The sequence below is a fragment of the Caretta caretta genome, chromosome 10 (assembly GCF_965140235.1).
Source record: "Caretta caretta isolate rCarCar2 chromosome 10, rCarCar1.hap1, whole genome shotgun sequence".
Lineage (NCBI taxonomy): Eukaryota > Metazoa > Chordata > Testudines > Cheloniidae > Caretta > Caretta caretta.
This window is the reverse complement of record NC_134215.1, coordinates 2442115-2459421: the sequence shown is the minus strand read 5'-3', so window position 1 is coordinate 2459421 and position 17307 is coordinate 2442115. Positions and strand designations below refer to the sequence as shown.

Here is a 17307-nt window from a genome sequence, read left to right as displayed (position 1 = left end):
CCTCTGCACAACAAACATGGCGGCTGGTGACCTCATGAAAAGCTCCCAGTTCTGAAGGCCTGGCTTTGCGGTTAGAACGTTTAGCGTGTAATCCCCTGAGCCGGAGATGGAAAATAGTAGGAAACATTCACAAGGTCCCCGAGTGTGTTGCGCAGGGACTGGAAAGTCTATGCCCTGCTGCATTTTGTGATGTGGTGCTCAATAATATCCATAATTACAGCCCTTTGGGGAGAGAACAGGAAAATGACCATCAGGAATATGTATCTCACCCATCATTCTTACAGTGCCTGCCACCCCAACGCCCTGTACAAGCTCAGACACGTACACAGGAATCACTGTGCCTGTTTGAAACGCAGCCACCTCTGAGGCTAGGATGAGGAGGCAAAGAGGTTGTCTGCAGTTTAGTGACAGAAGGACACTTCCTAGCTCGACTAGATCACTTGCATTAATCACAGCGTTTATGGGTTTTTCTAGGGTAGCCCAGTTTTTGCTTCTAAAAAAAATTCTTAGCGGCTGCTTAAAGCCCAATATGTTCACCACAGTGTTTGGGATTAACTGAAGTTCAGGATCACTTTGAAGATCAGACTCAGTCCTTCAAAACGCCATGGAATTTAATCGAATGCCCTGAACACTGGGTGAGAAATCCACATTTTAAACAGCTGTCTCACGCTTCTCCATTGGCCCAGCTGTCTTGGATTTCCAGCCCACTGTGAGACTTTGTATTACCATTTGTAAGGGGATATTTGAAGAACTGCACTGCTAGTTTCATCCCATCTGTCTGCTGAGCTGGCAGAGGTGGTGAATTTCAAGGTGAGCTGAAACGCTGCTTACCTGACAATTGCAGGACCCCTTGCTTAGCCTGTAACAATTAGCAGCACAGGTCTGACACCTACAGCAGAGCAGACACTTGCATTTCTTACACCCTTCTGGGTGTTTAGACTCAGATTACTTCAGCTAGAAGCTTGAACTGAGGAGTTGGTAGGCAAATAAAGGAAGAATGGAGTTATTCAGTGTTTTGTCTTAAACTGTAGTTATTTCTGAATTTAAAGTGTATACATCTGAAGTTTTTGACTATCTTAAAAAGCATTTAATTTCACTATTAAGAGACTTTGTTCTGCATTCTGCCTCGATTGGGGGAAAAACCCACTACTTACTAAGCTAGGATTTTCATCTGCTTTGAAGCTCTGAGGATCCTATGGCAAATAGCTCATTAGGAATATATCTTTTTCCAAAGTGTAAACAAGAGAGCTAACTGGAAGCATTTCATTTTATCTGCAAATCTTCGCAGCTGTCTTAACTCAAACTTCAGGGGAACGAGCATCCCAAGAGAAAACTCAAAGAAAGCGGAGTTAGGGCTCATACAAACCGTGAGCCTGATCCAAAAGGTGTGGGGGAATCATCAACTCCCCTTGGTCTCAAGGAGAGCGAAGGCGCAGGGACAGACTCAGGGCTTTTCAGAATTGGGCCCTCTAGCCCTGAATGGGGTTGATGGAACAGGCTTTATGTTAAAAGCAACTCAGTGGAATTAAAGGGTTTGCTGAGCACTTGTTATTTCTGACTAAGCAATACGCTCCCATTTGGGCAAAATTGCTCTTTAGCTTTGGATATGTTGGAGCATTGGTGTGTGTTTTGATGTTGTCTAGCAAGTGTCTCGTACACAGCCCTGCAATTGCTGCCTGGTGTGTTGGAGGGAAATCTGCAGTGATTAAACAGAGGGTTTAGGACAAACTATCCATTTTGTACATGACTGTTTACTGTTTCAAGTTGCTTGAATGTTCAACACAAATCACTTGTGACCTATATTCAGTGTAATTGCTTTTCTTGCAGGGTAAGTATCCAAGATGTCAGCGCAATCACCACAGACTCAGTGCTCATCTCTGCCTTACTCTGCATTGCTCAAAAGATAATTAGGGAGGAAGGAGAATCATAGAAGATCAGGGTTGGAAGAGACCTCAGGAGGTCAGCTAGTCCAATCCCCTGCTCAAAGCAGGACCAATCCCCAATTAAATCATCCCAGCCAGGGCTTTGTCAAGCCTGACCTTAAAAACCTCTAAGGATGGAGATTCCACCACCTCCCTAGGTATCCCATTCCAGTGCTTCACCACCGTCCTAGTGAAATAGTTTTTCCTAATATCCAATCTAGACCTCCCCCACTGCAACTTGAGACCATTGTTCCTTGTTCTGTCATCCGCTACCACTGAGAACAGCCAAGTTCCATCCCCTGTGGAACCCCCCTTCAGAGAGTTGAAGGCTGCTATCAAATCCCCCCTCACTCTTCTCTTCCGCAGACTAAAAAGCCCAGTTCCCTCAGCCTCTCCTCATAAGTCATGTGCCTCAGCCCCCTAATCATTTTCATTGCCCTCCACTGGACTTGCTCCAATTTGTCCACATCCTTTCTGTCATGGGGGGCCCAAAACTGGACACAGTACTCCAGATGTGGCCTCACCAGTGCCAAATAGAGGGGAATAATCACTTCCCTCCATCTGCTGGCAACGCTCCTACAAATTCAGCCCAATGTGCCGTTAGGCTTCTTGGCAACAAGGGCACACTGCTGACTCATATTCAGCTTCTCATCCACTGTAACCCCCAGGTCCTTTTCTGCAGAACTGCCGCTTAGCCAGTCGGTCCCCAGTCTGTAGCAGTGCATGGGATTCTTCCATCCTAAGTGCAGGACTGCACTTGTCCTTGTTGAACCTCATCAGATTTCTTTTGGCCCAATCCTCCAATTTGTCTAGGTCATTCTGGACCCTATCCCTATCCTCCAGCATATCTACCTGTCCCCCCAGCTTAGTGTCATCCATGAACTTGCTGAGGGTGGACTAGATGACCTCCTGAGGTCCCTTCCAACCCTGATATTCTATGATTCTATGATCATTAATGAAGATGTTGAACAAAACCGGCCCGAGGACTGATCCTGGGGCACTCCACTTGATACCGGCTGCCAACTAGACAGCGAGCTGTTAATCACTACCTGTTGAGCCCGACAATCTAGCCAGCTTTCTATCCACCTTATAGTCCATTCATCCAATCCATACTTTTTTAACTTGCTGGCAAGAATACTGTGGAAGACCGTATCATAAGCTTTGCTAAAATCAAGGTATATCACGTCCACCGCTTTCCCCATACCAACAGAGCCAGTTATCTCATCATAGAAGACAATCAGGTTGGTCAGGCATGACTTGTCCTTGGTGAATCCATGTTGACTGTTCCTGATCACCTTCCTCTCCTGCAAGTGCTTCAAAATGGATTCCTTGAGGACCTGCTCCATGATTTTTCCAGGGACTGAGGGTGACCGGTCTGTAGTTCCCCGGATTCTCCTTCTTCCCTTTTTTAAAGATGGGCGCTATATTTGTCTTTTTCCAATTGTCCAGGACCTCCCCCGATCACCACGAATTTTCAAAGATAATGGCCAATGGCTCTGCAATCACATCAGCCAGCTCCCTCAGTACCCTCAGATGCATTAGATCTGGACCCATGGACTTGTGCATGTCCAGCTTTTCTAAATAGTCCTTAACCTGTTCTTTCACCACTGAGGGCTGCTCACGTCCTCCCCATGCTGTGCTGCCCAGTGCAGCAGTCTGGGAGCTGACCTTGTCTGTGAAGACAGAGGCAAAAAAAGCATTGAGTACATTAGCTTTTTTCACATCCTCTTTCACGAGGTTGCCTCCCCCATTCAGTCAGGGGCCCACACTTTCCCTGACCTTATTTTTGTTGCTAACATACCTGTAGAAACCTTCTTGTTCCCCTTCACATCCCTTGCTAGCTGCACCTCCAGTTGTGTTTTGGCCTTCCTGGTTACACCCCTGCATGCCCGAGCAATATTTTTATACTATTAATATATTTTATAGGAGAAATAACTAGCGGGCGGGAGGTTTCAGTCACTTTCCAAACATCCCCCTTGCACAAAGGGTCCCCAGAAGAAACTATCACTTCTGGAAATTTTCATTTAAAATATTTGTCCCTGGCAAACAAAATACAGTGCAAATGTGACACTAATGGTTAATAAAGAACGCCCATAACCCTGGCTCCACAAAGCACCTATTATCACAGGCTCTCAAAGGGCTTCACAAATAGAACCTGCAGTGCCCTAACCACTGATTCCAAATAAGCTCCTCCAAGCATCAGCTTCTCTTACAAGTGGTCAGAGATCCTCAGTCAACACCCACCCCATACCTCAAGCGAGCTTTTTTCTCTGCACTACTTCAGTCTTTTTCTCCTCTGGAAACCATGTGTTTTCCACATGGCCCAATTCTCTGTCTGGCAAAGGGGTTCCCATCTCCGCTCTTCCTCCGTTCCCTCTGCAGAGCCCCCTGGAGGTTTTCAGTCTACGCTCCGAATCATGGTAATGGAGTTCTCCAGAACCAGCATTTCTCTCCAACTTCTGTGATGTACTTTTTTTTTTTTTTTACTCTAGAATCATAATGAAAAGTGCCCCTGTGAAAATTTACTTGCTTCCAGCACGTGTGAGTGATTTTTATACTTAGTAATGCCACTTTTCTATCATTTGGTCTCCATATTTGGTATTTCTTTAATAATTAGTGGCAGATTTTGTACTTACGGTTGCAATTATCTGAATGCCTTTGGGACATGTTCTGCCGGATAATTGAATTTCCTGGGTGTGTGAATGCACAGATATTGTAAGTGAATGCGGGCTGGGCCCAGGAATGTTTTGGTGTCATGTTAAGATAGATGAGGCTTTTCCTTTTTAAAAAACTAATAAAAACAAAGTGTTTTGTTTTGCTGTTCTCAGCAAAAGCCTTGCTAGAGGCCAATATTAAAGAGGGGAAGCATTATCAGTAATTAACTGGATGTATATTTTAATTATATCCAGTGTTGCTTTCCCGGGTCTCAGTTAATCCTCCATGTGCCAGATTAATTGGTGTGGCAAGTGCCACTAATCCACGGACAGAAACATACAGGGCTTGGGGGAGTCAATCCTGGAGTCAGGTAGAGAGGAGAGATGGGAGGCCCTAGCAGATTGCTTAGCCTGTCTGCCTGGTACCGGGGCAGGAGTGTTCCCTACAGCACACTTTGTAGTGCTTTGTCCAGCCCAGTTTTAAAAGTCCCAAGCAATCGGTTCTCCCCCCGTTTCCCTGGGGAAGACTGTTCTGCAGCCTGACACATTTGGCTCCTGGGGAGTGTCTCCTGGTCTTCAGCCTAAATTTTCCCTTTCTAAGGCCTTGTCTACACTACAGAATTTTGTTGACCAAAGTTATATCGGCGCTCAAAAAGCGCGACACTAAAAACCGGTATTGCGTGTTCACACTCACGCCCGCTGTCAGCAGAGCACGCCCACATTTGGTGCACTAGCATCAACAGTGTGAGCAGCGCACTGAGGATATCTATCCCACAGTCCAGCTCAACAGCTTCTGCCACTAGGTCTTGGAAGGCCGAGCAGATCACGGTGCATTTTAGGTGTTTGTCCAACCTGCTCTTAGAAATCTCCAGTGATGGAGATTCCACCACCTCCCTGGGCAGTTTATTCCAGTGCTTGGCCAGCCTGACAGGAAGTTTTTCCTAATGTCCCACCTAAACCTCTGCTGCAATTTAAGCACCTTGCTTCTTGCCCTAGCTTTATTAGGGACGTCAGCATCTGCATTTGCTCCTCCATGACTTCAAGCATCCGCTCAGTAGCATCCTTAACAAACTCCTGATTTTCTTTTCTGTCCTGCCTTTTGGCTTCCCTCCGCTCCTTGAGATCCCTTTTCTCTGCTTTGGAGGAGTGCAGGCCCTCCCGGAACACGTCGTCTTTGCTTCCTCTTGGGCGCTTTCTTATCTGGTGGAGACACTTAGGTGTATGGGGTGTTCCTCAAAGCCACATCTGCTGAAGCAGAAGGAACAATGCACAGAAGCATGATTGTTAAGATCACACACAGCATTGAAACACTTCAGTAAAATACACCTCTGATAAGATAGCGATCGCTTTCTCGCTGACCCTTGGCAAGCACACATCTCGGCTAACACCCAAAGCATGGTGAGTGTTGGCTGGGGAGGGGGCGCTCTACATGGGGAAAAGCGCACTCTGCAAGGGTTGTGGTCCAGCCGACTCGGGAAAATATTCTGAAATTCTCCCACACTTTTCCACAGGCAGGGACCGTTGTAGCAGACATCTCACTGCTGAGGGTAAGCTTGGAAGCGAGGGTACATCTACTCCACGCTTGTGGCTTCCACCCTGGTCCCTATGCTGCTAGCTTGTGTGCTGCTTTGGTTCCTGCACAAGTGATTGCCGAATGGCACGGGAAATTTCCTACAATGGGGGAGGGAACAAAGCAGCTCTGCCAAGGAAGCTTCGGTAGAGGATGGCCGAGTACCTCCAGGAAACTTTCCTGGAGATACCTCTGGAGGATTGCCGTGAGATCTCGGTGTGCATCAACACCCTGTTCTGTACTGATTTGCGGGAGGGGAGTAGGGTTGTTTCCCTGGCTGTAGGCAATGGAGTTCAAACTGCTGACCAGAGAGGTCATGATGGGCATTGTGGGACACCTCCTGGAGGCCAATTAAAGCAATAAAATCAAGCGTGGGGTCTACACTGGCACTTTGTCAACAAATACTTTGCCCAAAACGCCGTATGTCTCTCATCAGGGTGGTTTTATTTTGTCACCAAACAGGGCATTTTTGCTGCATCACAGTGTGTCCACATTCACTATTTTGTTGACAAAACTTTGTAGTGTAGACAAGGCCTAAGCTTCATCTATCCCTCAGTAGCTCAGGAGGGCCTTATCTACACTGGGGCCATTTACATGCCTTTTCTTACCACTTGCTTTGGCTCTGTGCTTGGCCAGTCTGTTGAATTTGGCTGTTCAGTTGCAGATTTTTCTGATTTTTGCCTGGGAGGCCCTTGGTTTTACACTAGGTCTCACAGGGAAGCCTGTCTGGTTTCAGATTTGAACGCTAAGAGAATGGAATTCCCACCCTGACCCTTCTCCATCCCGTGTTAAAGCCCTGTTTCCCCTGAGCAGCACACCTGAAGCTAGCGAGAAGCTGGATGTTTGATCTTGGCTGCTCCTGGTTTCTCTTTTCCAGGGAACAAAAAAAAAGTCCCTAAAGAAGTATTTTTTTAACTCCAGAGCATGATCCGGGGGCAAGTCTCCAGAGCACAGGGTTTGCCTCTCTGCAGCCTGATACTCCACGCCTTCTGCTCTGGGCGGTGTTGCTTGCATGGCTGCAGCATTGACATCCTGAGCCTGAGTGTGCGGGGGAAAGAGGTCCCCCTTGACTCCAAAGAACCACTCCATTCCCTTGCGGCCTAGACGGCCTTCACTTGGCCCCGATCGGCCTTGCCAGTCCCTGGGTGCCTCCCAGAACACACTGGAGCACCCACGGCGGTACAGCAGCATGTAGCCCATGGATGGTCAAAAATATCTGCTGGGTGGAGCCACTAACCTGTCACACAGCCAAGCGTGACAGACAGCAGGGCCTCGCCGCATTCCCTCCTGGTGCAGTAACCTTCCTCCTAGCAGCTCCCTTCCTTTTCCCTCCCTCCGGCGAATCCCGTCACTGCTGGCTCTCGCTGTCCTTGTCATCTCAGGGGTGATTGAATTCCGTACCGGAGAGAAGCGTCCCTGGCATAGCTCGCGGGACAGGGGCTGATATCTGCTTATAATCATTGACTTTTTCTGTCGTAGCCTATGACATCGGGATTTAAGGTGCCAAGAAAGAGAGAGGAACCCTCCCACCCCAGGTGCCACCCGTGAGAGTGAGTATGACACCGTTCACCTTCCAAGCGCTCTGAATTACTGAAAATTACGTTTGTTCCATCAGCATCCTTATCTCCAGCTGAAAAACACAAGGGCTCGGCACTTCTTTGGCACAGTCTGAGCTGTAACCGACCCTCCTGCTTGGGTCTGGACACTGCAGGGGAGGTGGGGCTCCCAGTGATGTGACTTGGCCTCCAGCACCCGGCAAGTGCGCAGTGTCAGAGAGCCGGGGCAAGCGAGACGTGTGAATGAGAACATGGCACTTCTGACCCCAAAGCTGCATGGGCCGCCAGCCTGAGGCCGAAGCCTCACTGAGAACGAGGGGATTTTTTTCGGTTTTGCCCCATGGCAGCTGCTCTGCTGAGGCTGCACTAGTGCAAACCTGTCGCGTGGATGCGCTGCATTGGCATGAAAAGTGACCTGCCCTCGGGGTTTGCACTGATGCAGCTACGTCAGCGTAGCTACACTGGTGCAGACCCTCCCCACCCCAGTGCAAACCAGGCTAAAGATTAGCGCAGAGGTGATGACCCACGTGGTAGGATGGGCCGTGTCAGATGGTTACTGTGCAGCCCTCAGCCTGCATTTTTTCAGGTCTAGGTGACAGAGTGGGGAAGGACACCAGGCATCCGTTGGCACCATGTAGATGTTTCGCTCCCTTTCTACAGCTAGTTTATACATGAGGCTCCTAAAATGAAAGGAACCCTAAACTTTGACCAGAACACTCCCTTGTGCGCTCCCCAGTTCACCCGTTTGAGAGAAATGTGCCATTTAGCCCTCAATCTCCAACGGGCTTGGGGTTGGGGTCTTTCATCCGCCCCTGACAGGGAACAAAGGAACTTCCCAGACCTCTTGGTGGAGTTTGTTCCCTGCAAGCCCGGCTGATGCTAGTGGGAAGAGGAGAACAAGCCTCAGAGCGCTGAACCTTGCTCAGGCTCCAGCACGACCGTCAGCAATCCCCTTTGATGCTGTTCCCACCAAGAGCTTTCGTCATTTGGCTGGCCATGGAGCTGACACACGGAACGAATGCAAGAGCTTTCCATGTAGAATTCCCTGGGGAATCTTGCACGCACCCCAAGACTGAGTCAGCGCGCATTGTGCTTTATTGTAGGTAATGGAAGAGCTGTCAGCCCATGCCCAGGAACATGTAAACAGGGATCTCAAAAGCGAAGAGAAACAGGTAAGAGACGTGAATCCATGGTTCATCCTCCACCGAAAAACTGAGTGGTCTGAGAAGCCAGCCATTGATCAGAGTAACTGCGAAAATAATGAAACCCTGGTGGGAATCTATGCTCTGTGGCTTGAATCATTGTATCTCCTGCCCCTCCCAATTAGAACTGCGACTATTAAAAGAAATACAGCAAAGGGAATAAAATGGATAAAAGAATAAATACCCTTTATGCATTTAACTTGCTGTTGTAGTTGAAATCCTCCAGTCCTGACACTCTCCCACTGCAAACAATACAATGGGCCCTTTTGATGACGTATAAGTGAGTGGGGAAGGTTCTTGTTTTCTTCTTCCTTATTTTTAATTTAGAGCTATTGAGCCTGATTCTCAGCTGCCCCGAATTTGTGCTGGGGAATGCAAGGAGAAAGGGGGTTCTAACCCTGCCTTCTGCTGATCCTGAAACAGTCCCTGCTGTAAGTTACAGGGTCCTAGGGATGGCTTTAAATGAGACTCTGCTAGCTGGGGATCAGGTAGAGTGCCATGTGCTCTGCCCCCACCCTGCCCAGTCCTGGCACAACCCTGACACACCCTGACACAAAGGGCGGGAGGCGGATGCCAGAGAGCCAGCAGAATCTCCTCTAGGACAGCCAGGGATCTCTTGTGTTAGGGAGAATCCTTTCCATCTACTTTGTTCTCTGGAGTTGGAGCTGAGAATCTTGTCTCAGCTTCCCTGTTTTTTCCAGAGGACTCCTTGGAGGACTGGAGAGCTGCTGGGACTATGACATTGTAAGAGACAAGTCTGAAACCAGAGCTGTGGAGAGGGGAAGGGTTTTTACTTGTTTGCTTTCTTAGCAAAGACATCTGCATGTGGCTGACTTCACACCCAGTGACTTCATGGGGCCACTCACTGTGTGAAGGAAAGCACCGGTGTACATCTTTGCAGGACCAATGCCCAGGATTGTCCATGCATTTCTGTGGTTCCCCCTGGGCTTTGACGTGCCAATGAAGCCAGAAGGGTGTAGGGAAGGATTTTTTCAATGGCAAACAATACAGATGAAAAGGAGTACTTGTGGCACCTTAGAGACTAACCAATTTATTTGAGCATAAGCTTTTCTTTTTGCAAATACAGACTAACACGGCTATTACTCTGAAACCAAACAATACAGATGATTTCAGTGAAAGCAGAGATTCTTTGGAAGAACGTTTTAAAACTAAATTCTTAGAAGGATAAAATCCCTCAGCAAATACGTAACACCTTATGTGTGTTTTCCGTGGTTGGGTTTGTTTTAGCGCTGGGTCCTAACAGCTTTCTGATGCCGATGGGAAGCTGATTTTGAACGGTTTCATATGCTGTTGCTATCAAATACCTAGAATAACATGCAGAGGGGATGAGACTGACAAATTAAAGAAGTATGGGCTGGATGAATGGACTATAAAGTGGATAGAAAGTTGGCTAGATTGTCGGGCTCAACGGGTAGTGATCAATGGCTCCATGTCTAGTTGGCAGCCGGTATCAAGTGGAGTGCCCCAAGGGTCAGTCCTCGGGCCGGTTTTGTTCAATATCTTCATAAATGATCTAGAGGATGGTGTGGATTGCACCCTCAGCAAGTTTGCAGATGACACTAAACTGGGAGGAGAGGTAGATAGGCTGGAGGGTAGGGATAGGATACAGAGGGCCCTAGACAAATTAGAGGATTGGGCCAAAAGAAATCTGATGAGGTTCAACAAGGACAAGTGCAGAGTCCTGCACTTAGGACGGAAGAATCCAATGCACCGCTACAGACTAGGGACCGAGTGGCTCGGCAGCAGTTCTGCAGAAAAGGACCTAGGGGTTACAGTGGACGAGAAGCTGGATATGAGTCAACAGTGTGCCCTTGTTGCCAAGAAGGCCAATGGCATTTTGGGATGTATAAGTAGGGGCATTGCCAGCAGATCGAGGGACTTGATCGTTCCCCTCTATTCGACATTGGTGAGGCCTCATCTGGAGTACTGTGTCCAGTTTGGGGCCCCACACTACAAGAAGGATGTGGAAAAATTGGAAAACGTCCAGCGGAGGGCAACAAAAATGATGAGGGGACTGGAACACATGAGTTATGAGGAGAGGCTGAGGGAACTGGGCTTGTTTAGTCTGTGGAAGAGAAGAATGAGGGGGGATTTGATAGCTGCTTTCAACTACCTGAAAGGGGGTTCCAAAGAGGATGGCTCTAGACTGTTCTCAGTGCTAGCTGATGACAGAACAAGGAGTAATGGTCTCAAGTTGCAGTGGGGGAGGTTTAGGTTGGATATTAGGAAAAACTTTTTCACTAGGAGGGTGTTGAAACACTGGAATGGGATACCTAGGGGGGTGGTAGAATCTCCTTCCTTAGATATTTTTAAGGTCAGGCTTGACAAAGCCCTGGCTGGGATGATTAGGTTGGGGATTGGTCCTGCTTTGAGCAGGGGGTTGGACTAGCTGACCTCCTGAGGTCCCTTCCAACCCTGATATTCTATGATTCTATGACATACTGATGCATACCTCAGCATGGGGATGGTCAAATGTGCTGGAGGAGAGTGTGCATCCTTTAATAGGTTTCAGAGGAACAGCCGTGTTAGTCTGTATTCGCAAAAAGAAAAGGAGTACTTGTGGCACCTTAGAGACTAACCAATTTATTTGAGCATGAGCTTTCGTGAGCTACAGCTCACTTCATCAGTGAGCTGTAGCTCACGAAAGCTCATGCTCAAATAAATTGGTTAGTCTCTAAGGTGCCACAAGTACTCCTTTTCTTTTTAGTATTAATAAAGTGTTCCTTCTGGTTCTCCCTGGAAAAATAGAGGGGTTTTCCTCAGTATAGGAGTTGACCTTTGCTATTCCACATGTTATGACCGTCCTCTGTCCTCCACAAGCTATGAGCAGGGCTAGAACCCAGGACCTTCAATAGAGATCCCTGTCACTCGAGCTCAAGGAATAACCCTGTTAACTTGTACCAGTGGCAATCTCTTATCCTCTGTGTAGCTCAGTTATTAGAGAGGGACTCAACATGCACAGCCCAGGTTCTACATACCTCCTTTGCTATTCTCTTCTTGGCAGTTACTGTTGGTATCTGGGTGGGGCAAAAGCGTTTCATGTTTTTCATGTATTAGTTTTTGAAATGTTGTAGCCACACTATGTGCGGCTTGCTAGTGTCGGCGTGTATCTTCTTTCTGATAAGCCCTCTTGTTCTGCGCTTTGTATTTTGCTGTAGAAACGGATGGAAACAGCCCTTTGTTTCAGAAGAACCTGGAAAACCAAATTGTGACATTGGTGGTGAAAGTTTTCCTTCCCTCTTCTGTACAATACTTGGGGCCCAAATGCTCCTAGGCATACCTACAGTGCCTAGAGCAGTAGGTGCTGGATTGACAGTCCTGACAAATGAAGTCCTTCAGTTATTGATGCATGGAGCAGGATCAGCTTGGACAGTTAGGACAAGATTCCCCACACTCCCTCCTGCCGATAGCCCCTCCCCGCCCCCGACCTGGGAAAGCAATCTCTGAGGCACTAGCTCTGCGACAGACCCAGCCATGGGCACAAGCCATTGTTTCCATAGCTGCGTCCGTTCCCGTGGTTTCACCGTGGAGCATCGTTGTTTAAACATTGTTAAACCAGCTCTACTCAGGAGCACGTGGGCTGAGGGCTCGCGGTCAGCACGCTTCCCTGAGACTCAGCACATGCAAGTTACAGTCCTGTGAGTTCAGGCCCAGCTCTGAAATGGGGAAGCCGGAATTCCCTTCCTCCCACAGGCACGTTAAACGCGCGAATGGCTCCGATGCCAGGGGGATGGGCACCGTGCAAGTACTGTGGTGGGGCAGGTCGCCACCCTGGTCAGGAAGGGTTAAAGAGCTCCTTTTGCCCAAGCTGGCACACGGGTGAGGGGACAGGGAGGATCCAAACCCCAGTGCAGGGTTGTGCTCCGAGGGGAGCAGAGCTAGAGCCCCCTAACCCCCGTGTCAGGAAAGCGGGTGAAAAGTGTCTGCTACTTGGCCTCTCCGGAGAAAGAGAGGCACCATCTTTGCTTCCTTTTCCCTTTTAGAGCCCAGAACCCGCAGGAGCAAAGGATTCTGGGAGGCTTTGGGGAGTGACCTACCCACAGTGGAGCTAAAGCTGTTCATACTGCATGGATTCTTGGACCCGCTGCGAGCCTAGCCTACTCCACCCAGTTCTTAGAACAGCCATAAACTGGCTGGAGCACTTTTGCATGTGCATAAGGAGGGTTTTACGTAGGTTCCAGGAGGTTGGGACAGAAAATTTCTCTAGTGTAGACAAAGCCATTGACACGGGCGGCTCATTAACCCACCCAGAAGTAAGGAAAGTAGGAATGGCCTCTAGGAAGGATCTGGTTTGTGTGCGCTGAGCAGTCCCCGCGGAGAAGCCCTGGGAGCAGCCCAGTATGGGGAGAAGGTTGAGCTGGATTTTGTGTGCCCTGCGTGTGGAGTTGTGAGGAAGCTGCCTGCTCACAAGTCTCTGTATGCAAATCTGATTTTGTAACCAGCAGAGAGAAATTGATATGAATCAAATCATAAAAATGAATGAATATGTTAAAAGGACAAGCTGGGTCTATTTCAGCAATAACTCAGTGCTACCGGCATTAAAACAGTCTGCTCTGAATAATGACACTTCAGGAGCTTGAAGTCACTTTAGGGTTGCCATGACTATTAGTTATTTTATATTACTTTTTTCCAAATATTGGGTTTCCTCCTTTTAAAATATGGCTGCAATTTGCCTCATGCTGCAGTCTTCCTCACAGCCACGTTTAATAACAGTGCTCTGTTGGGTTGCCCCTTAAATACAATAGGGCCTCTCTCATATCCCACGCCATTGACGGTTCCTGAATGCTCCAGGTAGAGGCAGGTAAAAAAGTACCCGCTGTGCCCTGAATGAATGCTGCAGGTAGAGTGGGCTTGCTGCATGGGTCAGGTGGAGTGTGTCCTTCCTTGCTATTGATTGATTTCCCCTGGCCTGTGAATGGACAGTGGTAGCCCAGGAGGTGTTACTGCGAGGCGGGTCAGCCAGGAAGTGGCTGGCTACAAAAGGGTGTGCTAGGATTTGGATTATCTGTCTGTATTTTTTTTCTCCTTTAATGTGCAAGGTTTCTGTGTGATCTTACACCAGTGCCCCCTAGTGTACACTAGCTTAGATTGCAGTTCCACTTTGACAGTAAAAAGAAAAGGAGGACTTGTGGCACCTGAGAGACTAACCAATTTATTTGAGCATGAGCTTTCGTGAGCTACAGCTCACTTCATCGGATGCATACAGTGGAAAATACAGGGGGGAAATTTATATACATAGAGAACATGAAAAAATGGGTGTTATCATGTTCTGTGTGTATATAAATCTCCCCACTGTATTTTCCACTGAATGCATCCGATGAAGGGAGCTGTCACTCACGAAAGCTTATGCTCAAATAAATTGGTTAGTCTCTAAGGTGCCACAAGTACTCCTTTTCTTTTTGCGAATACAGACTAACACGGCTGCTACTCTGAAACTTTGACAGTAGTGGACCAGCGGAGAGTTGTTTTATGAGGATATTCAGGAGCCCTTACTAATGGCACTTCCCTCACCGCTGAAATTCTTTGGCTTCACACTTTTCAGATACCTCTGAGTGGCTTTGGAGTCCACTTGCTCACTCATCAGTGGAACATCAGCATGAGCAGTGATTTAGATGAACTTTACCTGTGCATTTGTAATGTTTCAGACCTGGCTCAGAGCTGTGGCTGGTACCAGTGGGTTTATTCTAGACAGATATTAGATTTTTAAAAATAACTTTCCTCTTTTGGCCCAAGTGCTGCAAAGGGAAAACACGTTACACAGGTAAATAATGTCACGTTTCCTGTGTCGGTTTATTATTAGTAACAATAAAGAATTTAAGGATCTGAAAGCACTTTATGAGCATGAATTCAGCCTCACGATCCCTTATTGCATGGGAATTATTCCCATTTTATAGGTCGCAACACAAAGATCGAAGCCCTAATTTAAGTATCAACTAGTTTTAAGTGCTTCAGTTTTTACTGGACCTGAGAAACCTTGGGGCTGATTTTCAGAGGTGCCGAGCTCCCAGAAATCCAGCTGAAGTCAATGAAAGCGGTGAGTGCAATCAGGTTTTCAGGTGTGTTGTGTTGGGCATCTCAAAATGGAGGCAGTCAGAATTAATGGCCCAAGTTACAGTTCACACAGCAAATCAGGGGCTGATCTGGAAATTGAACCCAGGCGTCCTGGCTTTCAATTCACTGCTCGAAACCCCAATCCACACTAGAGCAGTTGCTTGTGGCCAATTGGCACCTGCATAGTTAGCCTGTCCTCACAGCAATACAGCACACACACTTAAAACATAAATGAAGTCTGGTGGCTAAGAGGCAGGGTGCGTGGTGCTGTCGGAGTTGGCCAAGAGATTTTTTTTTGCCCCCTGGTATCCTTACTAGAGTTAGGACCAGCTGTTTGTGCAAACTCAATTCCTAGTGTGCTGTGCCAGGGAGAACCCCTTCTGGACAAGTTTTGCACCAGCTGCAGCATGCACGAATCCACCTCCTGCATGCAATTAGGTCTTCCACGTGTATGTGTCATAATTAGACCTTCTGACCCCTTCGGGACAGGATCCGCGTGATCTTTCTGTTCTGATGCGATTCTGTTTCTCTTTCATTCTCGGTGTTTGTTTTTCCTTCCCTTTTATTTCTGTTACTGCTGGGATAGTCTCCTGAGCAGGATCTTTGTTCCTCAGCAGTTTATCCATGTTAGGAGACCATTCCCCTTCTGAAGCCGGGGCTGCTGCTGTTCCTGCAGCGCATCGAGGAGAGGGGAGACCGCCAGAGCAAGCAGAACACTGTGTATAGATGCTGGCACTGCAACTGTGAAGTGAGCACCCCGAAAATCCAGGATGTTGTGCATTAAACCCACTGGCTGCCATTCTGTGCCCTGCTCTTTTCAGGGCCTCACAGCAGATAAGGGTGTTTTACGCACCACCCCACAAAGCTGCCCCAAAATTGGTGCATGCAGCTCTTGGCGGATCTCCCCTACGAAGGGGTTACCGGGGTGCATGGAGCCACTGCAGTGGTCCCCTACCCCACCACCTCCTGGATGCTGGTGGGGGGGGGTGTGGCCAGGAGAAGGAAGTGTGGTCTGCGTGCCCAGGAATCCCTGGCTTCTCTAATGGGCCCCTGGGACTCTTGTCAGCTGGTGCAAGTTAGAGCAGCCCCCTGGCTGTTTTACTCAGCCCTGGGGGACCAGTCCAGCACAGAACCGCTCCTCAACTGGAGCAGCAGAAAGGGCCTCTTTGAGCCCCCAGCTGCAGCTGTGACTCTGTCCTCAAATCTGCTGCGTTGCCGTAAGCCCACATGCCCTGGCACTTGGGGGGGTCCTGCAACCCTGCCTCATGCCTTGGCTGCAGGACATTCTCTAACCTGATCTGTGTCCCTCTGGCTAGTGACTCCCTCGCTTCCCCACTCTCCGCTACTGCTGGGCCTGCCAAATGGCAGTGCAGTTCCCTGTGCCTGACCGAACTCCTGCACCACGTCCCCACCGAATACCGGCACCGAAAGGGGTTAACAGCACAATGTGCATCCTCTTGAAGCCTTTCCTGCCAAGCTCCCTGTGACAGGTTGGATCACAGAAACCCCCTGGGAGCTGCCACCTGATGTGTCAAGACTACTTCCGCTCCTGCTTTCCTGCCCTATCAGCTTAGGACTTCAGTGCCCTGCTTGGTTTGAGCCAGACCCGCTAGCCTGCTGCAAACCCAGACCCAGGTCTGAACCACGTCCCCTGACAGCTGCAGGCTTAACTGAAAGCAGCTTACAGAGGTGTGCCTGTCTTTAACACTCAGATGCCCAGCTCCCAATGGGGTCCAAATCCTAAATAAATCAGTTTTACCCTGTAGAAAGCATATATAGGGTAAACTCATAAATTGTTCGTCCCCTGTAACATGGATAGAGAGATATGCACAGCTGTTTGTCCCCCCAAGTATTAATACATACTGTGGGTTAATTAATAAGTAAAAAGTGATTTTATTAAATACAGAAAGTAGGATTTAAGTGGTTCTAAGTAGTAACAGACAGAACAAAGTGAATTACCAAGCAAAATAAAATAAAACCCACAAGTCTATGTCTAATAAAACTGAATACAGACAAAACCTCACCAGTTCCAGTAAGCTTCCTTTTACAGACTAATCTCCTTCTAGTCCTGGTCCAGCAATCACTCACACCCCCTGTAGTTACTGTCCTTTGTTTCAGTTTCTTTCAGGTATCTTTGGGGATGGAGAGGCTATTTCCTTAGCCAGCTGAAGACAAAATGGAGGGGTCTCCCACAGGCTTAAATAGACATTCTCTTGTGGGTGGAGACCCCCTTCTTCACTCCTATGCAAAGTCCAGCTCCAAGATGGAGTTCTGAAGTCACCTGGGCAAGTCACATGTCCATGTGTGACTCATAGTTTTTATAGGCAGAAG

General features: G+C 48.2%; 1 protein-coding gene across 3 annotated transcripts in view; it reads left to right on the top strand.

Annotated features, from left to right (window-relative positions):
* Positions 1-17307, top strand: part of TNRC6A (trinucleotide repeat containing adaptor 6A) — a 189630-nt gene that overhangs the window by 9707 nt on the left and 162616 nt on the right. For 2 of the 3 annotated variants that reach the window (XM_048865727.2, XM_048865726.2), the window contains exons 2-3: positions 7626-7696; positions 8806-8874. The exons of the other annotated variant lie outside the window; for it this stretch is intronic. In XM_048865727.2, coding sequence (XP_048721684.1) covers positions 8809-8874 — 66 coding nt within the window. In that variant the 5' untranslated portion in view covers positions 7626-7696; positions 8806-8808. The remainder of the gene's footprint in view (positions 1-7625; positions 7697-8805; positions 8875-17307) is intronic. 3 annotated transcript variants of the gene reach the window in all.